Source organism: Oryctolagus cuniculus, chromosome 8 (assembly GCF_051225735.1).
Source record: "Oryctolagus cuniculus isolate XC-2025 breed Fujian yellow rabbit chromosome 8, ASM5122573v1, whole genome shotgun sequence".
Lineage (NCBI taxonomy): Eukaryota > Metazoa > Chordata > Mammalia > Lagomorpha > Leporidae > Oryctolagus > Oryctolagus cuniculus.
Window position 1 is genome coordinate 124132807 of NC_142874.1, and position 13847 is coordinate 124146653.

The 13847-nt window shown below is 41.1% G+C and overlaps 1 protein-coding gene across 5 annotated transcripts in view; it reads right to left on the reverse strand.

Moving 5' to 3' along the window:
* The window catches only part of MOB1B (MOB kinase activator 1B), a 73121-nt gene that overhangs the window by 18680 nt on the left and 40594 nt on the right, over nucleotides 1-13847 (reverse strand). For 3 of the 5 annotated variants that reach the window (XM_070048045.2, XM_008267766.5, XM_089302668.1), the window contains exons 2-3: nucleotides 11448-11614; nucleotides 674-767 (exon numbers count right to left, since the gene is read on the reverse strand). In XM_070048045.2, coding sequence (XP_069904146.1) covers nucleotides 674-767; nucleotides 11448-11614 — 261 coding nt within the window. Of the gene's footprint in view, nucleotides 1-673; nucleotides 768-11447; nucleotides 11615-12061; nucleotides 12181-12616; nucleotides 12774-13847 lie in introns of those variants that run through there. The other 2 variants (XM_089302666.1, XM_089302667.1) reach the window with 2 other exon arrangements.

A 13847-nucleotide genomic window follows, 5' to 3' on the forward strand; every position in this document is an offset into this window, starting at 1 on the left:
AGACCCAGAAGAAGCTCCTGGCTCCTGGCTTCGGATTAGCACAGCTCTGGCCGTGGCAGCCAACTGCGGAGTGAACCATCAAATGGAAGACCTTACTCTCTCTTTGCCTCTCCTCTCTCTGTGTAACTCTGACTTTCAAATAATAAATAAATCTTTAAAAAAAGTCTAACATTATATAAGATGTATACTCATAAATAGTATATTGTAACAAATAAATATAACCATTGTAAAAGTTAAGTAGAAAGAGCTCATCTAAAGAAGTCAGAAGGCTTCAGAGAGAAGAAGTATTTAATATGGGCCTTGAGGACAGGTAAGATTTTTTGAAATATTCACAAATGATAGGAAAGAAAAGGGAAAGAAGAAAAATATCCCAGAACAGAAAAGAATGAGCAAGTTTTCAGAGAGTAATGGAGGGGACAGTAAAGCATTTCCAGTAAGCCAGTTTGGATAGAACAGGGAAGACACATAAGCAAATGGAACAAAGGCAGAACGGAAGACTACAGGGAGAGTTGGGCATCAGTTCAAGCCAAGGCACATGGATTTGATAAATCAGTCATTGGCAAACCCCTAAGGCAGACGCTAAGTAGAGAAATTGCATGGCCAGAAACTTTCTTCTTATCTAAGTACTATAAAGGAGAATACAAATGACTAGTTATCATTAATGACATCTTACTTTGGGCCAGCTGACATCACTGGACAGCTCTCTTCTGTACAGAAGTCTGTGATGGTCCCATAAAGCATGTTGATCTGATTGAAGAAATCCACAGCTGCAAAACAAATATCAGTTATTAATAAAACAGAATGTTTAAAACAAAATTTTACTTAAGGACAATCTTATGGTTATCAGTGTTCTTTCCCCTACAAAGAACAGGTGAAAGGTACACACAAAAGCCTCAATATTTGGCTACACAGGAATTAGCAGCTTAGGTTTATCAAGTAACTCAATTAAGAGGGCAAGCACACAATGGGGGAAGTTTTTTGCAACACATAAAAACAAAAAGCTCGTATCCAGAATATATAAAGAACTCCTATAAGTCAATAAGAAAAGGACAACGCTGTAGAAAAATGTGAGACAGGCTGAACCATCACTTTATTTATTTATTTATTTAAGATTTTTTATTTATTTACTTGAGAGGCAGAGTTACAGACAGTGAGAGGGAGAGGCAGAGAGAGAGAGAGAGAGAGGTCTTCCATCTGCTGGTACATTCCCCAATTGGCTGCAACAGCTGGAGCTCAGCCGATCCGAAGCCAGGAGGCAGGAGCTTCTTCCAAGTCTCCCACTCAGGTGCAGGGGTCCAAGGACTTGGGTCATCATCTACTGCTTTCCGAGGCCATGGCAGAGAGCGGGATTAGAAGTGGAGCAGCCAGGACTTGAACCAGTGCTCATATAGGATGCCGGCACCACAGGCGGCAGCTTTACCCACTATGCCACAGCACCAGCCCCGAACCATCACTTTACAAAAGAAGATTTCAGTCAAAAATCCTATGAAAAGATGCAAGCAACTATGGAACGGCACATTTAAATGACGGTGGATGCCATTATACAGCGCCCCCCCCCCCCAAAAAAAAATCCAAGAATATCCAACACATACACAAAAATGAACAAAGTGCATATCAAGATTTATAAGACACAATGAATAAAACAGGTCTTGGCAGACCAGCAAGACAGAACAGAGAGCTCAGAAACAGATGCAAGCATTATGCCATCACTGCAGAGCAGTAGGCAAAGGACAGTCTTCTCATAAACATTCCCAAGTCAACCGGCTATTGACATTGAAAACAATAAGACTTAACTCTTCACTCAAAACATACCCAAAAAGCAATCCCAAGTGGACTGTATCTCTAAATGTAAAAAGCAAGACATCAAAATTTAAGAGCATGGAAAGAGGCCAGCACCGCAGCTCACTAGGCTAATCCTCCGCCTTGTGGCGCCGGCACACCGGGTTCTAGTCCCGGTCGGGGCACCGGATTCTGTCCCGGTTGCCCCTCTTCCAGGCCAGCTCTCTGCTGTGGCCAGGGAGTGCAGTGGAGGATGGCCCAAGTGCTTGGGACCTGCACCCCATGGGAGACCAGGAGAAGCACCTGGCTCCTGCCATAGGATCAGCGCAGTGCGCCGGCTGCGGCGGCCATTGGAAGGTGAACCAACGGCAAAAAGGAAGACCTTTCTCTCTGTTTCTCTGTCTCTCGCTGTCCACTCTGCCTGTTAAAAAAAAAAATAAAAACATGGAAAGAACACGTTTACAACCTTTGGCATTGACATATTTCTTTGAAAGAAGGGAAAAAGCAATAGTTATACAGAATAGGTTTCCATGTATTTCATTAGATTTATTTTAGGTTTCTGGTATTTGATAGTTATCTGTAACTTTTTATATTGAACTAGAGTCCACAACCCTATGAAAGTCATCTTTTGGTATAACAATTTGGTATGGCAGTAACAATCATAGTTGTTTAGATTTTCAACATACATATTCACGTTGGCTATAAATGGAAAAGGTTCCATCTTCCTTTCCAGTCACTGTTATCTTTTATTCTTTTTCCTACTGTACTGCATTGGATAAAATTCCATTAAAGTGGGGGTGGAAGTGGATATCCTTGACTTACTCCTAATCTGCAAAAACTTAAACTTTTCTGTTATGTTTGCTTTTGCTACTGCTTTTTTTTTCTTTTTTTAAAGATTTATTAATTTATTTGTTTGAAAGTCAAAGTTACACAGAGAGAGGAGAGGCAGAGAGAGAGAGAGAGAGAGAGGTCTTCTCATCCACTAGTTCACTCCCCAATTGGCTGCAATGGCCAGAACTGCGCCAATCCAAAGCCAGGAGCCAGGAGCTTCCTCCGGGTCTCCCACGCAGGTGCAGGAGCCCAAGGACTTGGGCCATCTTTTACTGCTTTCCCAGGCCATAGCAGAGAGCTGGATCAGAAATGGAGCATCTGGGTCTCGAACCGGTGCCCATATGGGATGCCGGCACCAGTGGCGGCTTTACCCACTACGCCACAGCACTGGCCCTTGCTACTGCTTTTCTCCAAAACCTGATGCTTTAACAGAGGTTCTCATTTATTATTTACTTGACAATATATTTCTTCAATAAACTCAACATGATAATAATATGTTAAGACTTTTTAAATACAGCTAGATTGAATTTCCTAATATTTTTATTAGGATTCGTAACCTAAGTTCAATCAATAAATTAGATGGCTTAGTTCTCTTTCTGATTATGTTCATACAGAGCTCAAAACACATAATCTCTGTAAGAGCCAAAGGCTGGTGTTATTTCTTCCTTAAGTGCTTGGTTGCGGGGCCGGCGCTGTGACATAGTAGGTAAAGCCGCTGCATGCAGTGTTGGCATCCTATATGGGTCCCCGGCTGCTCCACTTCTGATCCAGCTCTCGACTATGTCCTGAGAAAGCAGTGGAAGATGACCCAAGTCCTTGGGCCCCTGCACCCGCGTGGGAGACCTTGAAGAAGCTCCGGGCTCCTGGCTTTGGACAGGTGCAGCTCCAGCCGTTGCAGCCAGCTGAGGAGTGAACCAACAGATGGAAGACCTCTTTCTCTCTGTCTCTCCTTCTCTCTCTGTGTAACTCTGACTTTCAAATAAATAAATAAAATCTTTTTTAAAATGCTTGGTAGGAATACCCATTGTGTTAAGATTTCAATTAGATTACAATTATCAAAACAATAATTATAAGACTATTCAAATTATTTTTTATTCTAGTGTTAACATTTGTTAAGTTGAATTTGTAACAGGAATTTGTCTATTTCAATTAAACCTTCAAATTCTGGGCATAAATTTGAACTACATTTATAATATTCTCATGACTATGAGTATTTAAGAGTTATATAGATCTATGTAAGATCTGCAGTGATGTTACCTTTTTCACTCCTAATATTGGCTATTTGCATTCTCTATTAATTTTTGTCTCTAGACTTGTCTTATCAAGGGTTATAAACTTCATTAGACTTTTCAAAAGAACAATTTTTTGATTTGCTAATTATTTTTGCTGTATGTTTTCATTACCTCATTCTATTTTGAGAGACAGGGGAGAAGAGCTCCCACTGGTTCACCCCCCAAATGCAAAACAGCTGTCAAGCCTTCTAACCTCCAGAGTGATAAGCTAAGTAAAACTCTGGTTTTTAAAAATATTTTTTCATTTTATTTGAAAGGTAGAAACAGATCCTCTACCTGCTAGTTTACTCACAAATGCCACAGTAGCCAGGGCAAAACAAGAATCCCAGAATTCAATCCTGGTCTCCCACCTGGCTTGCAGGAATCTAAATACTTGAGCCATCTTCTACTGTCTCCCAAAATGCAAGTAACCAGAAAGCTGGATGGGAAGCAGAGGAGCTGCGACTTGAATCAGGCACACTGATACGAAATGCAGGTGCCTCAAATAAGGCATTAACTGCAGCCACACACACACACACCCCCTTCTCTTCTACAGAAAGTACCAAGATTTGGCTATTTTATTACATCAACAGAAAACAGACTAGTACACTCTTGATTAGTGAATTTTACTTAAAGTTTACTTACATGTTCTGATAAAACATGACTATCAGTGATGTTTGGATTAGTGTTTAGCCTCTTAGTTTCAACTTTTATACATCTGCATATTTAAAGTATTTTTTAAAATATTTTATTTATTTTATTGGAGGGGTAGAGCTACAGAGAGAAGGAGAGACAGAAAGGTCTTCCATTCACTGTTTCACTCCCCAGATGGCTAGAACGACTGGAGCTGAGCAGACCAGAAGAAAGAGCCAAGAGCTTCCTCCTGGTCTTCCACACAGGCACAAGGACCCAAGCACTTGGGCCATCCTCCACAGCTTTCCCAGGCCATAGCAGAAAGCCAGATCAGAAGAGCAGCAGCCAGGACACGAACCGGTGCCCATATGGGATGCTGGTGCCACAGGCGGAGGCTTAGTGTACTATGCCACAGCGCCCGACCCTAAAGTATGTTTTTAAGATTTATTTTATTTATTTGAAAGGCAGAGTTGGTGGTGTGGGTGGAAGAGAGATCCTCCATTCACTAGTTTACTCCCTAAATGGCCAGGGTTGGGACAGGCCAAAGTCAGAAGCGAGGAGTTTCACCCAAGTCTTCCATGTGAGTACAGGTACACAAGCACTTGGACCAAATATTTCCCACTGCTTTCCTCAGGTGCATTAGCAGAGAGATGGATCAGAAGTGGAGCAGCTGGGACTTGAACTTGCTCCCACATGGGATACTGGCATTTCAGGCAGTGGCTTAATCCATGAAGCCACAGTACTGTCTCCTAAAGTACGTTCTTGGAAACAGCATTCAAATTTGTTTTGTAACCATCAAAATAGAATCATCTTTTTAAAAAAAATAAATTTGTTTTCATCTACTTGAAAGGCAGTGCAACAGAAAGAGAAATACTCACCAAATGCTGACAACAGCCAGGCAAAAGCTAGGAGCCCAAACTCCATCCAAGTCTGCTATGTATAGCAGTGGTCAGGCAAATTGGCCATCATCCGCTATCCCCCAGTATGCATTAGCAAGAAGCTGTACTGGAAGCAGAGGAGCTGAATTTCAGCTGACACTCCAACATGGGATGCAGGCATCCCAAGCAGCAGTTTAATCTGCTGCTCTACAACACCCACCGTCACTATTTTTTATTGAAGTATTTTGTCATTTACTTTTTTTTTTTTTTTTTTTTTTTTTTGACAGGCAGAGTTAGACAGTGAGAGAGAGAGAGAGAGAGAGAGAGAGAGAGAGAAAGGTCTTCCTTCGGTTCATTCACCCCCCATATGGCTGCTACGGCCAGTGCCCTGCGCCGATCTGAAGCCAGGAGCCAGGTGCCTCCTCCTGGTCTCCCTTGCGGGTGCAGGGCCCAAGCACTTGAGCCATCCTCCACTGTCTTCCCAGGCCACAGCAGAGAGCTAGACTGGAAGAGGAGCAACCGGGACAGAATCCGGCGCCCCAACCAGGACTAGAACCCGGGGTGCCAGTGCCGCAGGCGGAGGATTAGCCTAGTAAGCTGCAGTGCTGGCTTGTCATTTACATTTAATACAATTACTAACATTTGGATTTTAATCCACAATCTTAATAATATTTGGTATAGATTTATCCTATTTATTATAATTATTTTTTGATTGTGTTCTTAGGAATTATTTTAATCATTCTGTTTTTCTCATATTAGCTAGGTAATTATACATCCATTTATTATTATTTCACTCCTAACCTAGAGCAAGAGTTGGCAAACCATGGCCACAGGCCAAATTTGGCATACCACCTGCTTTCATAAACAGTTTTACTGGAATACAGCCAGCCTAGTCAGTTATAAACATCTCTGACAGCTTTCTTCCTATAACAACAGAACGGAAGAGCTACAACAGAATCTTTGTGACCGGCAAACTCTAAAATGTTTACTATCTTGTCTTATAAAGTTTGTTAACTCTTGACCTAGAGTATAGAACATCACATCCTAGATTTTAAAAAGTCGCAAACACAAGACAGACATTGTGGTGCAGCAGGTTAAGTAGCCACTTGAGATGCCAAATTGGAGTGCTGGTTCAAATCCTGGCTACTCCACTTCTGATCTAGCTTCCTGCTGGTAGATGCATCCTTGAGCTAGCAGGTGATGGTTCAAGCACTTGGGTCCCTGCTACTCACATGGGAGACCTGGATGGAGTTCCAGAGTCCTGGTTTTGGCCTGCCTAGTCCTCACTGTTATGGGCATTTGTGCAGTGAACCATAGGATGGAAGATTTCTCTGTTTCTCAGCCTTTGAAGTAGATGGAAATAGCTAAATATTTATTTTTTTTTAAGTCACATACATCCTCCAGACAATGCACAGCCCTTGGATATGCTAGAAACTATGGCAGCCTCTAAGAATATAGTGAGGAACAAAACTGACTCAATGGCCTGCCCTTGAAGGTTTACACAGCAGTACCGAAGAGTTATCACTTGAGTTTCTCATGAAGAAAAGTAAACATGGAAGCGAACAGGTTGCCCTCAGAGCACTCTTAATACATAAAGCACAATCAATAAAGATTTACTGCAAATTACCTCAAGGAAGCCACAAGGAATGTTCTGGTAACCACTGACATCTCTAGCCAGATCCTAACAACTTATGCCTATAGTGTAAGAATTGTATCTTTTCAAGTTGCTAAGGTAGAAAGAGAACATCCAGCCAGATTTTTAAGGACAAACACTACACGTGGTGACCATGAGCTCAGTGTCTGTTCTCTCTTGTTCACACAGTTCTAACATTTCTTTTTCAAGCCATTAATCACCCATGAGCAGCACCATGCTTTGTAAATTCAGACTGTCTGAGCAGAAGAAAAAAATGACTGAGGAGTCAAACTTAATTATTGATGAAAGTAGGGCAGTAATAAGTACAATGCCAAATTAAATCCTAACCATTTTCTTCTACTGTCCTACCGCAGTGAGCCAAGATTAAATAATGACTCTGCAACAGTAATTCTTAAATTGTCCTCAATTTGAACAGGACAATCTATAGCTTTTAAAATAACTCATATAGGTTTGAATCCCAGCACCTATACTTACCAGTTTGAGTTATTTAATCTCCCTGAACCTCAGTTACCCACCTTTAAAATTGGAGTTAACTGGAGCACAGTCTTGGGCCTAGCAGTTTAGACACATGCATCTAATACTGGAATACCTGGTTCAATATGAGGGTCCTTGATTCCAGCTCTTTACTAATGCAGACCCTGGGAAGCAGCGATGATAGCTACCCACGAGAGAAACCTGGATTGAGTTCTAGGTATTCAGCTTTGGCCCAGGCAGAGAGAGTCATTGCAGGTATTTGGGGAATGAACCAATGGATGGCAGCTGTCTCTCTCTCAAATGCACACATAATAATAAAATAAAATAGAACCAATCACGGAGTACCAAAAAAATATGTGCTTACCATAAAGCAGCATTTCAGTAAGCACTAGTTTCCTTTCCCAAACCAAGATACAGCTTCAGGACTCTGTGCCCTATAAACTTTTTATGTTATGCACTCTGTTCTTTTCCAGAATCCTAAACCTTCCTAACATCTTCTTTAGAAGTTATCACTCTTATCTATTTTTCTACTAGAAAAATGTTCAAAAACAAGCTCGGTTTCTGGCTATGAGACTAGTTATTGAATTTGTAAAGATTTCCCATCTTTTACCACTTATCTTCATTAAGCTGGTATAATAAAGCCAAAAGAGTGCTAAGATGCCAATCTTATCAAGAATTTCCTCCTTTTTTTATGCACCTGAAATGTTTATCTAATCATTGCCAATGAGTGGCAATACCCATCTAGTCTCAAATGCTATTCACATCATCAATTGCCATTTTAGGGACCGGCACTGTGGCACAGCAGGTTAAAAGCCCTGGCCTGAAACGTCGGCATCCCATGTGGGTGCTGGTTCTAGTCCAGGCTGCTCCTCTTCCTATCCTGCTCTCTGCTACAGCCTGGGAAAGCAGTAGAAGATGGCCCAAGTCCTTGAGCCCCTGCACCCAAGTGGGAGAGTCAGAAGAAGCTCCTGACTGCAGATCAGCTCAGCTCCAGCCATTGCAGCCATTTGGGGAGTAAACCAGTGGATGGAAGACCTTTCTCTCTCTGTAACTTTTTCAAATAAATAAAAATAAATCTTTTAAAAAATTGTAATTTGAGCCGGCGCCGCAGCTCAATAGGCTAATCCTCCCCCTTGCGGCGCCGGCACACCGGGTTCTAGTCCTGGTCGGGGTGCCGGATTCTGTACTGGTTGCCCCTCTTTCAGGCCAGCTCTCTGCTGTGGCCAGGGAGTGCAGTGGAGGATGGCCCAAGTGCTTGGGCCCTGCACCCCATGGGAGACCAGGAGAAGCACTTGGCTTCTGGCTTCGGATCAATGTGGTGTGCCGACCGCGGCAGCCATTGGAGGGTGAACCAACGGCAAAAGAAGACCTTTCTCTCTGTCTCTCACTGTCCACTCTGCCTGTCAAAAAAAAAAAAAAAATTGTAATTTGAGAAGATTACTATAAATAACAAACTTTAGAATCTAACATTTCAGGCAAATATTGCATTTTCAAGCAGAATTACATGTTCAAAGCAGATAATGTATTGCTTCATTCCAAAGTAATTTTTGTCCAAGTAAATAGGATAATTCTGGAATGCCAGTGAAATTTCAGTATTTCAATAGCACAGACACTCACTTTCAGCAACAGAAAGAGAATACAGACAGAAAATACTGATCTGGAGCTGGCATTGTGGCAGAGTTAGTTAAGCCGTCACCTGCCAAGCCAACGCCAGCATCCCATATGGGGCAGTTCAAGGCCTTGTTGCTCCACTTTTATCCAGCTCCCTGCTTACCCACATGGGAAAGCAGTGGAACGTTGCCCAAGTACTTGGGCCCCTGCACCCACATGCAATACCCAGATGGAGTCCCAGGCTCCTTTGGTCTGGCCCAGCCCTGGTTGTTTTGGCCATTTGGGGAGTGAACCAGTAGATGGAAGACACCTCTCCCATCATTCTCTGTAACTCTGCCTTTAAAATGAATAAGTAAATCCTAAGAAGAAAGGGAGATAGAAAGAAAATAATGATCTGCTTTTATACATAGAAGTCAAAATTTCTTGTAGTATAGTGGCTCTAATCATTGTTATATTTTTGATATTAGTAAATAAGGTCTCAAGGGGCCAGCATTGTAGTGTAGCAGGTAAAGCTGACACCTGGGATGCCAGCATAATATATGGGTGCTGGTTCATGTCCTGGCTGCTCAACTGCCAATCCAGCTCATCGCTAATGGGCCTGGGAAAAGTAACACAAGATGACCCAAGTTTTTGGGTCCCTGTCACCACGTGGGAGACCTGGATAAAGCTCCTGGCTGTTGCAGCCATCTGAGGTGAACTAGTCATAGAAGAGTCTCTTTCTCTCTCTCTCTTTAGCTCTTTCAAATAAAAGAAATAAATTAAAAAATAATTATAAGGTCTCAAATAAACGGCACAAGGGCATAACATGCATAAAAAATGCAGGCTTATACTGGAAATACATTCTTAATATTGTCTTTGAGGTGCTACAAAATCATCTAGTAGATAAGGTGAGTCTCATTAACAGCAAATGAATCAGTTTATTTGAAAAATTCTCTCAGTCTAGAAGGATAAACATAATAATACAGCTCTTGTACAAATGCTGTCACAGGAAGATTTTAAAACATCTCAATGAAATCTGTCTGGGAAACAGGGATTCAGCCTAGTGGTTATGACAGCTGAACACCATTTCAGAGTACCTGGGTTCAATATCTGATTCCAGCTCCTGAAGCTGACTTCCTACATTATAACGCAGACCCTGGGAGACAGTAGTAACAGCCCAGGAAATTGAGTTCCTGCCACACAAATGAGAGACCTGGATGATATGCTAGCCTTGACCCAACCCAGCCCTAACCAATGCCAGCATTTGGGAGTGAATGGGAGAGCTCCCTCTCTCTGCTTCTCTAAAAGTAAATAAACAAAACTTTAATAAGTAAATAAATAAAATCATTCTGGTTCTTAAAAGTTATTACTGGCTAGAAGCTCAGTTTATAAATCCCAAGACATATTTCAAATTACAGTAATACTATTCAAAATTATTATAAGAAAAATACTGTTTTGTTCTTCCTCGATGCTTTAGTTTATGCTTTCAAGGAAATTTCATTTCATTTCTATTAGATTCATATAAATTCCCTTCAGCTATAAAATTATGTCAATCTTTTCACTGGTGCTAAAGAAAACCTCTGAATGTTTATCCTTCAATTTTGATTAATTCCTAAGAATATATTTACTTTGATATTTTTCCTTTATACTTATAAATATTTTTATTAACTTAAAAAGATTACTATTGAATTGACTTTAAAAACAATAAACACAACTTAGACAAACAATCAGGTATGCTCCCGACACAGGCAATTTTATTTAGTTAGAATAGACTTTGAAATTTTATAGCTGTGTATTTGAGCCTCAGCACTGCCATTCAATAGTTACATGATCTAGGCAAGCTAACGATCTTTCTGTCTCGGCATCCTTATCTGTTAAACAGGGATAATTAAAGTATACACATCATATGGTTACAATGAAGAAATAAAATCATCCATGTGGAAAGGACAGCAGTGCTAAACACATTATTAACACTTACAAATATGAGGGGTATTCAGAAAGTTCATGAAAAATGTATATTACCAAATAAACTATGCATGGATTTCCCAACTTTCTGCATGAAAATAAACTACCTCTTAATTCTATTTTTCCACATATCTTGTGAAGTACCCTCATATTATTATTTTTCCACTTAAGTTTGATAAAATCTGTGCCTTCTAGTATTCATACATTACAAAAGGAGACAAGAGTTTTACAAAACTTCATATTCAGAAAATGTAAAAGGGCTAAACGTGGATTGTGACATCATTATATTGTGATATTAGATTGCCAACTAGATGCTAGAATGAGGCTCTTAACCTAAATGAGAGCCCACTGAGAAATAGAAAAACCACTTACTGTTAACTGCAACCCATTCATTTAGATCTTCCCCTTCAGGAAGCATGACAGCCATCCGGAGGTTGCCACTGCCAAGTGTGGCTTCTGCATGCTTTAAGAGTTCATACTGGTGAGACCCCTCTGGAATGTTCTTCTTTGGTTTAAAAGTTTTAGAAGAGCGACTACCACTATGAATAGAAAAGAAAAAAGAAAAAAACACTTTAATATTTAAGGCAAGGCTTTCAACAGGGGTTAGTATGCTATATTACGGGGTAATAAAATACAAGTGATCCCAAATGTTCACAAACAGCAAATACACTTTTAGCTCCTCTCAGCATTAGACCTAAAATGCAATGGCTACATTAAATCACAACACCATAATTGCCGTAACTCCTGTGTTCTCTACCAAAACACATAAAAACTCTCTCTACATTCACTACTATAATCCATAGGGAGAAAAAAGAATTTTTAGGAGCCGGCGCTGTGGCGCAGTGGGTTAACGCCAGGGCCTGAAGTGCCGGCATCCCATATGGGCGCCGGTTCCAGTCCTGGCTGCTCCACTTCCTGTCCATCTCTCTGCTGTGGCCTAGGAAGACAGTAGAGGATGGCCCAACTCCTTGGGCCCCTGCACCCACGTGGGAGACCCAGAGAAAGCTCCTGGCTCCTGGCTTCAGATCAGTGCAGCTCTGGCAGTTGCGGCCAACTGGGGAGTGAACCAGTGGATGGAAGACCTCTCTCTCTCTCTCTCTCTCTCTCTCTCTCTGAATGCCTATATGTTACACACACACCTGAAACTAAGCTTAAAATTGGTTTTAAGAATGTTAAAGAGAAGGCATATTCTCTTAATGCTGCAAATTCTTACTGAATTGTGCTGTATCTTTGTCACTCCCTCTCAATACCTTCTTCTCTTCAGATGAGAACACACTGGAAAGATTCAGAAGAAGCTGGATAACTGAGAGCTCTATAGTCTGGGGTCACTAAATTTACACCACCACAACGTTCAGATATTTTGAGCATGCATGGAAAGTGGAGTTCCAATAAGAACACATAATAGCAGTTACACTTCCAAGTTCCCCATTACCGTTCCCCCAAGATAAAGCAGCAGTTCTACCCTGGCTACATACAGCACTTGAGGAGCTTTCAGAAAGCACTAAGATAAATGAAAATCTTAAGATGAACTAGGAACCTACTGATCAAGCCAGGCATCCAACTGAAATCACAGGTATATTTCACTCTAAATGGCATTCACCACTGACATTCTCATTTAAATGTAGGTCTCTTCTCAGGTGTCTAATTAGAATTTAATTGACACTCCTTCAGTCTCCACACACATTCCTTCCCTATCTGTGCTCAACAGCTAAAAGACCACTGAAAACATCAATCAGGTGTGTTCTGCTTAGACCCACTCAATACACCTAGTGTACCAGAGTAAATCAGAGGACAACTATCAGACATGGTCAAGCTCTAGACCTGCACTAGAGTGTGGAAACTGTTCTTTAATCAGATAATGCTTTTAGCACCAAATACTCTCCCAGCATCTCTAAAATATAAATAATTACAAACATGTAAATTTATTTATGTAAACATAAGGTATAATTATATATAAATGACTACCAAGCTTGTGGATTATTTCATTTTCTTCCTCCTCCTCACCTCTTATCAAAATTTAGTGTGAGAACATCTTTAACCAACATATTGTACAAAAAGACATTTGACTTAATTTATGTGTGATCAATTACAAAAATAGCTCCCCTGTGACAACATAGTACAAGTGCTGAGAAAGGGTGTTAAGTGCATTCCCTTTAATTAGCCTCAACTCCAGTGATGCAGCAACTGAGGAAGTGCCAAGCAGCTCTGAACAGGGCTGGCTGAGAGCATTAAGAGAGCTACAAGGACCTGTGCTCTGCCTGCACTCAGGAGGGTCAGAGCCTCCCCTAACCACCAAAACCCCTACTGATCAAACTATTCTGCCCCAGAGTTTTACACTTTGTAATGGTTTCTTGATCAGCCCTTTCCTAGACCTACCGGTGATCTTCCACCAAATTCTCGCAAGACCTTACATTTTGGTAGAAAGAAAGAAAAAAGTAGGAGTTGGATTTTATGAAGGCCAGCTCGGCACATACCAGGTATGTCATCTCAAGCAAATTAGCTTTCCACAGCCTGGTTTTTCTTTAGCAGCGAAAGCCTAAGAAAAAACAACATATCCATACTATCTGTATCACAGAACAGTTGCAAAATGAGAAAATAATATATGTGGAAAAAATTTTTAAACCTGTAAAAGCTGTGCAACTCTTAGTTTTTCATTATCATGACTACAAAGAAAGGATAGGGGCCGGCGCTGTGGCATAGCAGGTAAAGCTGCCGCCTGCAGTGCTGGCATCCTACATGGGCGTGGTTTGAGTCCTGGCTGCTCCACTTGCC